This window comes from Camelina sativa, chromosome 20, assembly GCF_000633955.1.
Source record: "Camelina sativa cultivar DH55 chromosome 20, Cs, whole genome shotgun sequence".
NCBI lineage: Eukaryota > Viridiplantae > Streptophyta > Magnoliopsida > Brassicales > Brassicaceae > Camelina > Camelina sativa.
The window spans coordinates 27,110,494-27,125,402 of record NC_025704.1 but is presented as its reverse complement, the minus strand read 5'-3'; the positions used below and the strand labels follow the sequence as shown (position 1 = coordinate 27,125,402).

Here is a 14,909-nt window from a genome sequence, read left to right as displayed (position 1 = left end):
ATATATATATATATATATATATATGTTCAAGACTGTATTTAAATATTACATAATTTTTTAGTTAGCTAAATTTATAGTCACATATATACAATATATATATACATAAGAATTTATATTACTTATTAACACCATAATTTGACCCATTATTTGCTTAAATATTGGTTTCAAAGCCAACTAAAGAAAAACAGAAACGACCTTATTGATATTAGACCAAAACATGGGCATACAAACATAATCACTTACACAGAAGATATTTTAAAAAAATAACTTATTATTGCAACATCAACGTATGAAGGGTTTACATAAGTAGTTAATTAGAAAATATATAATATAATAAATGTATTGGAAACAATATCAGTCAATGATAAGATTGGATGCTCAAAAGCAAGAAACAACATCTTCATAATTCATAAAAAATAAACGCCACAATTATACACATCTGAACGAAATGGTATAAACATATAGTGTATAAATAAAAGTGACGGCAAATCCCGTATATGCCTAATTAAACCGAAATAATACAAAAGAGAAAACGAAAAAGACCAAAAAAAAAACAAGAAAATGCCAACTACACCACAACCCACGCGTTGCGTGGGGAAGCACCTAGTCAACCGATAAACTAGACTTGTAACGGTGGCTCATGAAGTTATGATGTATCTATAAACCAACAATGGTTCAGAAGAGAAATTGGGGTTGACGACACAGGGACTAGTGTCCCCTTCCGCTGATGACTCAGATGAATTAAGCTGTGTTGATCAGCTTCGGTTGAACGCTCGTGCTCTCCTGAAGTTCTTTACGAAGGGGACTTTAAAGTCATTGTGAAGGCACTCTCTCCTATTGGTACTATGAAAGCTCTCTCAGCCATCCAAGTTGTTGTGGAAGATCGATCGGATTGCATTTTGCCCCCTCTATGTTTTCACTATCTTAAATTTAGCCTATGACTTCCAATCTATTACTTCGCATTTTGCCCCCTCTATATTTCTCATTATTTTAATTTAGCCCCATTTTTCACTTTGAAATTATGAAACTGGAACAAAGACCCCCTAAAGAGAGAAATTTCAACTTCTCTCTTTGTTCTGTGTTTATTAATACAAGAAAATGGAAATCTAAGCTAATACACAATTATGTTACAACAAGCCAACCTCCCCACTCCAAGGAAAATGGCTACAGAATCAGATTCACAGGTCTGACCCTGTTTTAATAGTCTGATTCTGTCCCTCCAGCACACTTATTTGTCGCCTCAGTTTCGCAATATGTGCTTGAACCTATTCCACCAAAGAACAAATTCAAAATCATCAACACATCATACACCGAACAAAATGTCTAAAACTCTTATCAAATTAAGATAATGCAGTGAAATGTTTTCATGTGTTTACCTGTTGACGAGCAGCAGCGAGCTGTAATAACTCATCTGCTTCAGAGAAACTCGTGAACCATTGTCCCAAACTATGATCTTTCGTATCACCTCTCTTCTTTTTCCCGGTATCATCAACTTGCACTAAGCATAGAATTTGTTGCGTGAGAAGACATTTAAAGGCAATGATTAATTAAAAAAATGCAAGAAGCTTTAGATAAGAGAAGATCATACTAGGAGCAGGCAAGTTGTAACCAGAGGGTAATCGTGGAAAGGTCAAAGCCAGATGATTCTGAACCCTAGCTAGAAAACTTTCTGAAGGATCAGGAAACACAATCTCGTCATAAGATTCCACAACCACAGGCTTCTTCATTGTCAAAGGACCTGATTCATCTTCCGGGTATAACTTTAAATGATGATATCTGTTGTGTTGAGTACCCCAAAAAAGACAACCATAACTCTCATAAGTAACTTGCATTTTGCTACTTACAAAAAGAGTATGCTATTTAATGTGGACTTACAAACTCAATGGCTTGTCGCAGACATCGCTGTGGAAATGCAAAGTCATTGCAATCTCGAATTCTCCCCAACCAGACTCTGATACCTCGAATGGAGGCTCCTCGATAACTCTCGTCGGGTTGTTGAAACTAGAATGAAGCTGAAAAACCACTTTCTTTACTACAACACTGATATCTTCATTTGTTGCTCCACGGACATATACAGCCCACTTGTGAGATTGATACCTGCAGAAACAAACATTAACAAAGGGCAAAAAATTTCAAGGGAAATCATATGAAAACAAACACTTTTGTTTAAGGCTATTGTCAATGTATAACCTTTTTCGTCACTCTACAAAAGAAGTAAAACGCTAACAACAAACCAATAAAGCCTTCATAGAAAATTTTATGTAAACTTCTTTTGTTTTTTTAACTGTATTGTAAAAATAGGAACTTTTTAACTTTTTTTTTTTTACCAAAATTAAACATTTGCGCCACTATATTTCTAAAGAACTAAACTCCAAACTGTTAAATTACAAAATTTGCAATTGTGAAATTGTGAGAGGTACTTACTCGCTAGCCTTCTTGCCAAGCCAAAATGCAACGTTACCATACACAATTGGAACGCTTATTTCAATGTCTTTAAGCTTCTTCTGCTGCGCAAACCAAAAAACAAAAAAAAAAAAAAAAAAAAAGGGGGGATTTTGTAAGTAATTTAAAGCTTTTGATCATAGCCAAAATTCAAAAATTCAAGAGCTTACAGAACAAAAGAAGTGAAATATATCTACTGGGTCTATGTTGAATTCGAATGAATAAAGAAAAAAAGGAACCTTTTCGTCGGATTTAGTCATCTTGGTTTTGAGAGACTTGAGAGTGGGTTCGCTAGTCTCAGGCTGATCCTGAGCCTGTTTCTTTGATGACGAGCTGCTCGTCATTCTTTCTGGGTGGGGGAAGGAATTAAAGATTTTTCATTGAGACAAAAAAGTAAGGCTCCAAGATTGAATTGGTCTTGTTCTTCTTCTTCTTCCTTAATAACACGAATTAATGAAGCTTTGGCTTATCTCGACAGATCTGTCTTTAGGTTTTTCCGATGGCTGGTTTGGTAAAAAAAAAACAGATCCAAACGGCGCGATTTCAACTAGACGATTTCTTTTTTAGGGTTTGAAAAACAAAAAAAAAAAACAAAAAATATATTATAAAATTATGGGTTAAAGCCCAATTCTATACTTACATGGCCCAAATTTTTAATTTACTTTTTTTTTTTTTACCGTTGTTCAATTTTGTTTGATCACCTAAATGTAGATGTAAATATATTTTGTTGGATAATATTAATAATCTTTGTTTGAAAGGATTGTAAGTTAAGTTATTTACTACTTTTAAATTCTCTGAAATTCTAAAACCTGAAAAGGATTGAATGATTGATCGAAACGGTTTTTTAGTGGTTTTATCCAAAAAGCGCATATATTCATATTATGATGTTTATTTTCGTGTGCTATTTAACAGAAACTAATTCTATATTTTCATTTTCATATTCCTTCCGTTTTTTTCTACTTGTTATTTTAGAGTTAAAATTTTGTTTCATATTACTTGTCGTTTTATGTTTACGATGCAACTTTATCAATCAAATTTTCAGTTTTATCCTTCATTTTTATCTTATTAATTACTCAAAACAAATGAAATAATGTAGTTGTGAAAGGTAAAACAGAAAATTAAATTATTTTCTTAATATGTATGAAATTACCTAAAATAACAAATAATATAAAACGGAGTGAATATTGGTATGTGGTCATTGAACTTCCCCACTAGATCAAATCATCTTCCACCAACAAAGAGCTATCCTAATTTTTGTTTTATTAATTAGGCTAATTTAGCTACATATTACGCCACATTACATATTTATAAGGGCAATTCTCAAAAATAGCTTAAATTTAAGTTTTTCTTCCAAACTTAGCACACATTCTTTTATTTTCCAAAATTAGCACAAATACTCTAATTAAATACTAATGATTTTAAATATTAATTAAAATATTTAATAAAAATCTCAATCATTATCTCTCCAGAAATCGTAACTGTAAGTTTGAGATTTTATTTCACCGGTGATGAGCTCTAATCGGAACGATGAAGCAGTTTCACAAACAAATCATGACGAAGAAACAATTCCGCCGATAGAATCCTTACTCTACAAGACCTTGAAGCATCCTAGATCTCTCACCAATCGATTTTTATCGATGATCAATCGCCGTATTCTCGCACGATGTGTTCGCCTTGCCGTATTCCCATCGCCGATCTGTCCTCGCCGGTCTTGTCATCTCGCTGTATTCATCTTATGTGAATTGGATCAGATATGATGGAGTCTGTGAAACGAGTGAAAGAGGAGCGAACAAAGTCTGGATCAGATATTCATCTCGCTCTATTTGACCTACGAAGGTATGTGTCCTACTCACCTTCTCTCGCTTAAAGCTCCAATTACATGTTCTAGTGAGTGATTGATTTTGCTTGAATTAATCTTATATGAAGAACCTTATTTATTGATTATGTTTGGTTTGTTTGTTCTCTAATGATGTTTGATTTTTGAAACTGTGATTATAGTTGGAGATTTTGTTCATCTTTTTTTTTGGGCAAAGTTTGGCTCTTAAACAAAAGATGATTTTGTTATTTTGTGTTTGTATTAATTTAGTTATAATATTCTGTTGATGGAATAATTGAATTTCTGTAAGCTTTTTCAGGATTGCTCTAATGCTTTGTTTCCTCCTGGGAATGTCTCACCTTGGTAGGCTTACTAGGCTTGAAAACAATAGTGTAATTCTCAACCTTATTTGTTATGTTATCTTCGGAGTATTGGATTTGTTTGAATTGCTCTTTACAAGGATCTTTACTCTGTTTTTCCTTTTGTTTAAGTTCTCTGCTTTTAAAAATCTTTTCTCGTGTTCTTGCAACTTGAAAAACCAGCTCCCAACACCCAACATCCAACACTTCTTGAAAAAATCAGGAAAGATTCCACACAATTCAGGAAGGATTCCACACAATTCAGGAAAGCTGTCTTGAACTTCAGGATGATCTTCATCAAAAGTTTGGATTCTGGATGAAATTAAGGCTGGATAATCAGAGAACACTAAAAGAATTTTGCTTCATGGTTTTTTTCTTCTTTTGTTGTATGTTGGTAATTAGTTTGCTACTAGTTTTAGGACTGAGTAAAAATCTTCATGATTTCTCAGTTTTTGATCGTTTTTCAACATGGTGTCGAGAAAGGGGTAGTTCAGATGTTGCATCAGACTGATCAGTTAAATAAGTTAATAGTAAAGCACCACAATGACTTTGTTTCAAGAGATTTTAGCTTAGACAACAAGTAAATAAAGTTGAAAGATGAGATGATGAAGCAATTACAGTTGTGCAACCACATATACTATCTTTCAAATTTATTTTCATAAAATCATTATTCATAGATGCTTCCTTAGTCAATACAAACTTTTGTTGATAGCACCCAACACACTCTTTGAAAATTCAGGAAAGATTTCATGAATTTCATGAATTTCATGAAAGCTTCATTGAACTTCAGGATGACCTTCATAAGAAGTTTGGATTTCAAGATGAACTTAGACATGCACAAAAATGATATCATTACTCCTCACTAATGGAGTAACTTCAACATATTAAGACAAAACACCAAAAAGAGATTTAGAAACATATTTATTTAAACTTAGAAAGGAAACTTTAAACTTCATGATAACCTTCATAAGATATTTAGGAAGACACAAAATCAAATTATTACTCTTATACATATATAGATAAAATATTAGGATGTGCACAAAATAAAATCATGTATGCCTCACCAATAGAGTAATATGTGATACATGAAGGCAAAACATTAACTAAATTATTAAAAATCTCTTCTTTTTTTTTTTTAAATTTAGGAAAGATTTCATAATGTTTAGGTAAATGTGCTTCAAATTGAGGAAGATTTTCCTAAATATTCAGAAATCCCAAAATTGGTGAAGAAAAGAACCAGAAGATCTTCCCCCACTATATTCTGCATCATCATCAACACTGAGTGGTGAGATCGATGGTGTTCGTTGTCCTCCTTCTTCTTCTCCTCCTCCTCCTCCTCCTCCTCCTCCAATAATCATCATGATCAGATTTTGTTTTGATTGGTGTAGTTCTTTCCCCACCTTCTCCGTAGCTATAAACCCATACCATAGAAGCTCATCCGATTACACCATAGCTACAAATCTAATTGTGAATTCGATTGGTGAAGAGAAGCTGTTAACAACAAAAGAGCTTCATTATAATTGGCTTAATTCCTCAATTAAAATCCATATATAAGAATCACGATTAAAAGCCATATATAAGAATCACAATTTTATTGAGAATCAAAAAAACCTGAGATCTGAATTGATTCACAAAAAAGAAGAAGAAGAAGAAGATGAAGAAAAAAAAGAAGAAGCGTCATCTGAAACTTTGACTGAAACTATGAAAATCATAAGTTTAATAATTGATAATTTAATATAAAAAACTTAATAATTAATTTGTATATATATTCACAAATGCTAGTTTTGGAAAATTTGGGAAGGTGTGCTAGGTTTTGGAAAATAGTGCTATTCAAGGGTATTTCTCTATTTATAAACATATTTAAAGCTTTTTTTTTTAACATAAAATTAATTAAAAAATGATTAAAAAAAAAAAAATTGTATAGCTTGTTTTGAGTAGATTAATTTTGGATGAAAATGAACCAAAGACAAGAAAAAAGGGATAATTATAAAACGTAAAGAGAATAGAGTTATCCTAGCGCCCAAACACTCGATATCATTTCACAAAAACCCCAAAGCTTTCGTTCACTTTGCAATCGAGATTTATCTGAAAAATTGTCATTCCCCTTGGAGACGACAATGCAGAGGTTTTGCACAAAGCTGCGTTCCATTTCTCTCCAATCTAATCGGAATCTATCTTTTGCCACTTCTCCTCACCGTCTGATTCACCCTTCTCCTTCTCCTTCTCTGTGTCGTCACTTAACAACCCTAGGTTTCGCCAATACGACCAAATGGAGCTTCCTTCCCGCCGCCGGAGTCTCTCCTCCGTTGAATGTTAGCTCGATGGGTTCTCCCTTTGCTCCTCATCACGTACGTTTCCGCAATTTTTCATTACATTTTTGTTGAACTTTTTTTTTCGATTCGCGAGATTAGTGCGACTCAGGTGAGAAAGTGAAGTCGTTTCGATTAGGTTATGATTTTAGCTTCGAGTGGAGATGGAGATGATCTGAGCAGCTAGATGGTTTGAATTAGTATATAGTTTTAGTTGCATCTGTAGAATCTGCACTTTGTTCTGTGAAGCTCTCGACTTGTTTTGATCATTGGAAACAGAATCATCTAGGCTCTCTGGTTGTGAGTTGAATTTACGAAAGGAAAGGGATTGATATATTCACAGAATGTTAAAGTTGCTTCTTGGACTTTGATATAATGTGGATTTGAACCCAGCTGATACAAGTGGGTGCTTGTGTTTATATCACCAACTTGCAAGTTTAAGCTTGCTCTATCTCATACCATACATATATATGTGTACTTTTCGAATATATGGTGTATGGCTCTTGAAGTTTGTGTCCCTTGTTTGATCATGGGAAATAAGAACCGTCCTGGCTCTGATTATGGGTTATCTGAAAAATAGGGAAGAGATTCTTTTTTCTTTTCATAAAATGTTGAGTATCTCTTGCATTTTTGATATCATGTTCTTGTAAGCCAGCTGATAAAAACCAGTGTATCATTACTAACTGTGCAAGTTTAGTATCACTCAAACGCTTATGTACACTCATGTTTTAGACAAACTGTAGATATGCTGTAACCAGTTTCGGGTTTATAAGTGTTGCATAATCTTAAATAGCCATCAACAAAACAATCTATATTTCGTCCTAGTTTGCAAAATCAATTCACATCTCATGGCTTATCTTATTTACGTTGATTCTCTCTGCATTTCAGTTTGTTCAAGTACGGACTATCACTTCCAAGGAAAAAATGGCAAAATGGAAGAAGAAGTGGAGACCTAGGACTCCAATCACATCAAAAGTCAAGAAAGTCAAGATTAAGTTTTATTCGTACGTTTTGATTCCAAGATTATCAACAAATCTTTTTAAGTAATTGTTTGTGCGTTTTTCTCAGTATGTTTTTGTTTTGGTTGAATCTATATCTCAGGTCATTCAAAGACAGGTTTAAACCACTAAATGATGGTACCATCCGTCGCTGGAAAGAAGGCAAGCGTCACAACGCCCACTTGAAGGTAACAACACCTGATTCCTTATTCCATGATATAAATTTCTGGTTTTAATAATTCTTTGGCCAACACATCTGGAAGAACAAGTACGATAGTAACTAGGATTCTAAACTGATGAGAAATTACCAACAGCTGATTTCTGGTGATAGTGATAGTGAAATTGTGATTGAAGTAGTTTTAACGTTGAGTTTTCCTTTGCTTCCTAGTTTAGCTCGATAGATAAAGGGGTAGGCTTAGGTTGTATTTACAATACCATGTCTGTTGTTTGATCTCTTCCGGGTTTCACCATTCCTGTGTCAGGTTGGTAAATGTTGAGAATAATGAATATGTTGTTCTTTGATGCAGTCAAAGAAATCGAAGCGTAGATTGAGACAGCCTGGATTAGTACCACCAGCATATGCTAAAGTAATGAAGAAACTCAATTTCTGCAACTGAGGAGATAGAGAAAGAATCAGTATGATTACGATGAAAGGCAGTCTCTTCCCTTTTCTTTTTTTACCAGATAATTTTGCTCACTGGTACCAGAAATTTAATCATACTCATTAGTTCTTTATGCTTCAAATCACCAAAGGAATAAATTAGCATTTTGGTCCTTTTCCTAAGAGGGTTGGTATTTGAAATCTGGTGAAATTGGCATTAAAGACTTTGATCAATATCGTTGAATTGAAAAGAGAAACAAGTTTATGCTTTCTCCTTTTGGTTTTGTTACTTTTGTAGTCTCGAAGTGTTTTTTTTTTTTTTGTTAAAGTACGCTTGTTTCTTGTCTCGACTCGGTTTGGTTATATGATATTCCCGGATCAGTCGAACTGTACCGGATTTGTAAACCGAGCTGTAAATTGAGAAGCCCACCACCACCCATTTTCATTTTGGTTAGGACTTATTAGGACAAAACGGAGAGAACACAGTATATTGCGGTCGGATCGGCTGTAATGACATGTGTACCATGCGTGGGTCCCGATTAAAAACGTAAAGACAAAAGAGTAAATAAACCGTCCACGTGTTCATTGTAATTTACTGTTATACCCCCACCGTCGGACATGTGAGTTTTGAGATTATTGTATTCTCCTTGTCCGACGGCGAATATTCCACGCTGGCAAGTCTTACGTGACATGCTCGCCCCATGCACTCTCTTTTTCTGTCATAATTCCCATTTTTAATCATTATTATGTTTTCTTAATAACCAATTAAGAAAAGCTTTTATGTCGCGCTCGCCGGAGTCTTAACGCCGTGCATCGCTCATCATGTATCTTTCTCAATTCCGTATAAAAACGAAATTTAATTCAACAATAAAAATAAAAATAAATCTATGTAAAAAACAATACTTAATTAATAATCTATCATCAAGAAATAATTTGACTTGACTTATTATTAGGGATGGATTAATGTGTAAATTATACTACTATCCGACAACACATATATAGTTTAGCTAAACAATGCAACAACACAACCATTGGAGTAAGGAGATTTTTCACCAATAATAATAATGCTCTATATCATAAAAAATAATTTGATTTGACTTATTATTATGAATAATTGGTGTCTAAATTATACTAATATGGTCTAAACCATTTTCTATTTGCTATCTTTCTCAAAGTTAAGACTATCCGACAACAGATGAATCATATATCTATGACACCTAAATGAAGGACCAACATGGAGAGAGATTTGGATTCATGGATTGTGTGAGAATGAGACAAAACCTTTAGTCATAAGTTATGTTATATAAAAAAAACTTTTCTAACAATATAGTGATAATTCCTAGAAACTTAAGTATATTCTTTGGACATTTATAATCTAGGTAGTAAACAAATATCCATGATGCGGGCCATGTTCCTCTCTCCCATGTTACGTTTCTGAATATAAAACTATTGTACTATTATTTGATAAAAAGTACGCAATCATCTATTTTTAGTTTTTTTACTCCACAACAAGACAACTATCTCTACGCGGTTTAAAAATCATTTGACATAAAATTTTAAAACGCAAGTAAAATATGCGTTTGTGCCGCGATAAATATCACAATTGACGTTCTAAAAATTGGCTATTGTTGTATCGCAATTATAGACTGCAAAAAAAAAAGCCTGAAGATCTTAGTTTGTAATATATATATATATATATATATATTTATAATTTGGATTACTTCTACTTTGTAGTCCGATTTACCGCTTTAATAATTAGCAATTACAAAATCGGTATTCGTTATTAAAAAAAATCAGGTTCTTTTTTCTTTTACCATTTTTTCCATTTTAACAATTTCAACATCACTAAAAAATTTTACACCACTTTTTAAATTTATAGATACATTATATTTTAAACTAAACTATATTTAAAAAAATTAAAAAAAAAAAATAGACAGAGAAAAACGAAGGTTGACGTTAAGTGATGAATAATGTCACCACTTCTTCTCCTCCTCCATCTCTATCATCATCATCATCACCCCGAGGACTTTTTTTTTTCACTTCTCTTCTCTCTCTCTTTCAGATTTTATTTTTCCTTTTTCTTTATGATCTCTCTTTCTTCATCATCTTTAATACATCTTCTTCTTTATCGCATCCTCTACTAACCCTAGTTCCACTCACATTTCCCACTGAGATTGACTAAATTTGCATCGCCATTATTATTATTATCTTTTCATACAAGGTGACGATTTTTTTTTTCATAAATTTGCATCGCCTCTGATCTCACATCCACCGGAAGAGGAAAAGTTCAACGAAGTTAAAAAAATATTCCTTCGTTAATTTGCTTCCGCGGATTTTTTTTTTCCCGCCATTATTATTTATATTTTTATTAATCGGAAAATTAATCAAGAAAATGGAGAGAGTGAATCTGGGAGGTTTGGGTTACGATAATGGCGGAGGAGTCATGATGACTAGAGATCCTAAACCCAGATTGAGATGGACCGCCGATCTTCACGATCGCTTCGTCGACGCCGTCGCTAAGCTCGGTGGCGCTGACAGTAAGGCCTCCTCTTCTTCTTCTTCTTCTTCTTCTTCTTCAATTTTTTTAGATAACCGGTTTTACATTATGATTCCGGTTTTATCCGGTTTATTTTGTTAATTGGTTAAATTTTAAGTTAATTATGTAATTGGTTCCTTAATGACATTGTACAGAAGCAACTCCCAAATCGGTTCTGAAGCTGATGGGATTAAAAGGCTTAACACTGTACCATCTCAAGAGCCATTTACAGGTCTATATTTATACGAATTTGAAATAATATAACAATAATGTATAGTTTCAAGTTTTCAACTGTGGTTTTATTTTTACTTTTATACTCAAAAATGTTCATGTGTGTTTGTATGTTGTGCAGAAGTATAGACTTGGTCAACAACAAGGGAAAAAACAAAATCGATCAGACCAAAACAAGGAAAATGCTGGTATGTGTGTATTATGATCATAACAATAACAAAAATATTTTATGTATAACTTTATAATGTGTTAAGGCGTTGTACAAAATGGATTATAGGGATTATACATATATTGATGAAATTTCAGAAATTTTAAGATTTGTATATATATATATTTTAAACAGGAAGTTCATATGTGCATTTCGACAATTGTTCTCAAGGCGGAATCTCGAATGAATCAAGATTTGATAATGGTCATCACAGGTATTATATAAATAGATGAATCACTACAATGGATTTGTATACTTTTGGTTTTGACAATAATGTTTTAATGAACGTTACGCAGACAAAGCGGGAATGTACCTTTTGCTGAGGCAATGAGACATCAGGTTGATGCACAACAGCGGTTTCAAGAACAGCTCGAGGTAACAAGAAATGAATATTGTTTTCTTTGTTCTCTTTTAAACAATGAAACAAGCAATTTTGAATCTGAGTTAGCGGTGTTATAGGTGCAGAAAAGACTGCAGATGAGAATGGAGGCACAAGGAAAGTATTTGTTGACGTTACTAGAGAAAGCACAGAAGAGCATACCTTGTGGTAATAATGCAACAGAAACAGATTTCAATCTCGCACTTTCGGGACTTGTAGGAGATGATCATAAGAGCCACAAGGCGGTTGGTTTGGTTACCGATAATATCTCACACCTTAATGGTGATTCCTCTGATGATTTTCGGTTATGTGGAGAGCAAGAGAAAATAGAAACCGGAGGAGATGCAGGTGTTATTAAACCGGAATCCGGGTTTGTGCATTTCGATTTGAACTCCAAAAGTGGGTTTGATCTCTTGAATTCTGGCAACTATGGGATTGAAATGAAGCCAAATGTGATTGCAGATAGACATCCGTAGGTATAAGAGACATTTTCTTTTAATTTTTAATGTTTTCTTCTTCCTTTATCCTTATAGAATGTTTCAAAAATTGGCTTCATGTTTTCTTCACAGTCAAAAAAAGGAAAAATGATTATAAACCTCTCTCTTTTTTTAAAGTCCACTGATAGATTTTCTGTAAAATTTTTTCTGTAAAATTCTCTCCAGAATTTTGATAGTCAACTGATATAGTCCTCTCTCTTTATTTAAAGTCCTCTCTTCAGAATTTTAATAGATTTTAGGGAAGTTCATATGATTTTCTGTAAAATTCTTTCAAATCCCACCTAAAACCATGAGATTTGGATTTATGTACTTTTAACTAAACAAATCCTCCAGAATCCTAAAAATTATTAAAATCTTAATCCACAAAACTGTTTTGAATAACAGTGGTTTTTAAAGTAGATTTTTAAATCATCAGTTCAATAACAAAGGATTTTAATAGATTTTAAAGTAGATTTTTAAATAATCAGTTCAATAACAGTGGATTTTAATAGACTTTTTAAAATCCATGATTGAATAACATAGAATTTGTAAATTTCACACAAATAACTTAAAATGTTAAGTTGAATACACTACAAGAAAATGATTGATTTCCTACCGTAGAAATCGAAGGAAATTAGTAAGAAACAACGATTTCTTACCATTTTCCTATGAAAAACGAAAGAGGAAATAGCCCGAAGGAAATCAAAATTAATGAGAATTTGGAAGGAAATATCTTTCAAAATTCCTACGAAACTACTTTCGAAGGAAATCTCATAGGAGAAAAGAAAGAACACTGAAAGACAGTTTCGTCAATTTTCCTTCGAAATATTCAAAAGAAACTGTTTCCTTCGATTTTCCTTCTAATTATTTCCTTCCGTTTTCCTTCGAAATATTTCACTCCAGATTCCTTCAAAAATTTAATTCTATTTTCCTACCACAACTTCATTCTTTTTTCCTACCAAAACTTTATTCTATTTTTCTAGATCAAACCCCCCAATTAATTTTCCTCGTTTCCAATAAGTTTTGCATTTTTATAAATTCAAAATTGATTAACAATTGAAGGAATACATAATCCCAAATACAGTTTTATCTTTTAAGATCCATACAATTTTAACTATATATATATATATATATTAAAATTAATACCCCTTAATGGGCTAGGGCTGGACCGATTACAATGAAGACACAGTTATAAAATGGAAGCAATCGGAAATAATCCCCGGAATCATATCGGAGGCTCGGATCTTGCTGTATAACCGGAAGCAGAGAGTCAGGGCATTAGCTCCAGCGGATTCAAGGACCAAAGCTTTGCGGCAGACACAGCGGCTTGGAAAGACCCGGCGAGAGAATCCGGTTCCCGCCGTTGAGATCTCACCGCCGACCCACCAAACCTGCTACAGTATGAAACGATCTTATCTGCCACCGTCTCTAGCAATAGACCGCTCTCGTCTTCCACCAAACACCAAATATTCAATACTTCAATAGACCCTCAATCAGTCATTTTTTTATCAGAACCAAACAAAACTAAGGTAATAGATTGAAATCGTGGCATCGAGCGAACCCACAGCTGTAGAGGATCGAAATAAGGTGGTGAACGGCAGCGGAAGCTTCGAGATATGATGGTGGTGAACGACAGCTAGAAAGATACTGGTGAATTCTTTGTTCATCATCATCTCGTTTGTCACAAGACTGAAATTGACGACATGAGTCTGTGTTTCAAAAAAAAAAAGTAAAGAACTTGTGTTTCATCGGTGGAGTAGAAGAGACATAGGAGAAGAAGAGAAAAGGAAGAAGAAGATATAGGCCGTTGGATTTAAAATATCAACGGTGGACAGTGCAATCCTTGTTTCAGTATATTAGCCAATAAGAAGCTTTCACTAATTACTATATTAATGTGTAAGAAAGCCATAATTATAGGAATTTTAATGGAAACCAGTATATTTGTTCTAAAATTTTATTTTGAAAATAATCTTCTAATATCTGACTAAAATAAATAAATTCTTGGGTTAGTGTTTTAGGATTAAGAAAATGACTTTATTTAAAACTTTAAGGGTTAAGTTTGAAAAAATTTATTGATTTATTTTGTAATTTATAGGTAGTAGAGATTTAAATTTATAAGTAAATAGATAAAAAATATTTTGTAAATGTAAAGTCAATATATATATATATATATATATATATATATAAATGATTTTAAATTTATAAGTAAATGAATTAAATAAATAAAACTTACAATTTTCCTACGACTAACTATTTTGAAGTAAGTTGGTTGAAAGCATTTCTTCAATTAGTAGGAATTTGGTAGAAAACATATTTCGTAAAAAATTGGAAGGAAAACGTTTCTACGAGTTTCCTACTAAATATCTTCAGTATATTTTTCGTAGGAAATTAGAAAGAAATATTCCTACCAAATTCCTAACCCCTCNTCTAAAATTTTATTTTGAAAATAATCTTCTAATATCTGACTAAAATAGATAAATTCTTGGGTTAGTGTTTTAGGATTAAGAAAATGACTTTATTTAAAACTTTAAGGGTTAAGTTTGAAAAAGTTTAT

General features: G+C 32.9%; 3 protein-coding genes and 1 long non-coding RNA gene across 5 annotated transcripts; 2 read left to right on the top strand and 2 right to left on the bottom strand.

The window, feature by feature from the left end:
• LOC104771791 (transcription initiation factor TFIID subunit 14b) lies at positions 986-2,999 on the bottom strand. Of its 2 annotated transcripts, none has more exons than XM_010496371.2 (6): positions 2,682-2,999; positions 2,425-2,507; positions 1,876-2,097; positions 1,589-1,776; positions 1,377-1,498; positions 986-1,265 (listed from the first exon to the last, which is right to left on the bottom strand). In XM_010496371.2, exons 1-6 carry the CDS (start codon positions 2,784-2,786, stop codon positions 1,179-1,181), a joined length of 807 nt encoding a protein of 268 aa, XP_010494673.1. In that variant the 5' UTR covers positions 2,787-2,999; the 3' UTR covers positions 986-1,178. The 2 variants fall into 2 exon arrangements, with proteins under 2 accessions (XP_010494673.1, XP_010494674.1); XM_010496372.2 differs by having other exon boundaries at positions 2,425-2,504.
• Positions 5,667-6,399, bottom strand: LOC104771790. The gene is made up of 2 exons (XR_764924.1): positions 6,229-6,399; positions 5,667-6,108 (listed from the first exon to the last, which is right to left on the bottom strand). It is a non-coding gene; the product is annotated as an uncharacterized LOC104771790 (long non-coding RNA).
• Positions 6,666-8,799, top strand: LOC104771789. The gene is made up of 4 exons (XM_010496370.2): positions 6,666-6,965; positions 7,815-7,930; positions 8,028-8,112; positions 8,452-8,799. The coding sequence occupies exons 1-4, from the start codon at positions 6,735-6,737 to the stop codon at positions 8,539-8,541; spliced, it is 522 nt and encodes a 173-aa protein (XP_010494672.1). The 5' UTR covers positions 6,666-6,734; the 3' UTR covers positions 8,542-8,799.
• Positions 10,587-12,544, top strand: LOC104771788 (myb family transcription factor PHL11-like). The gene is made up of 6 exons (XM_010496369.2): positions 10,587-11,062; positions 11,217-11,293; positions 11,414-11,480; positions 11,636-11,714; positions 11,797-11,875; positions 11,960-12,544. The coding sequence occupies exons 1-6, from the start codon at positions 10,918-10,920 to the stop codon at positions 12,353-12,355; spliced, it is 843 nt and encodes a 280-aa protein (XP_010494671.1). The 5' UTR covers positions 10,587-10,917; the 3' UTR covers positions 12,356-12,544.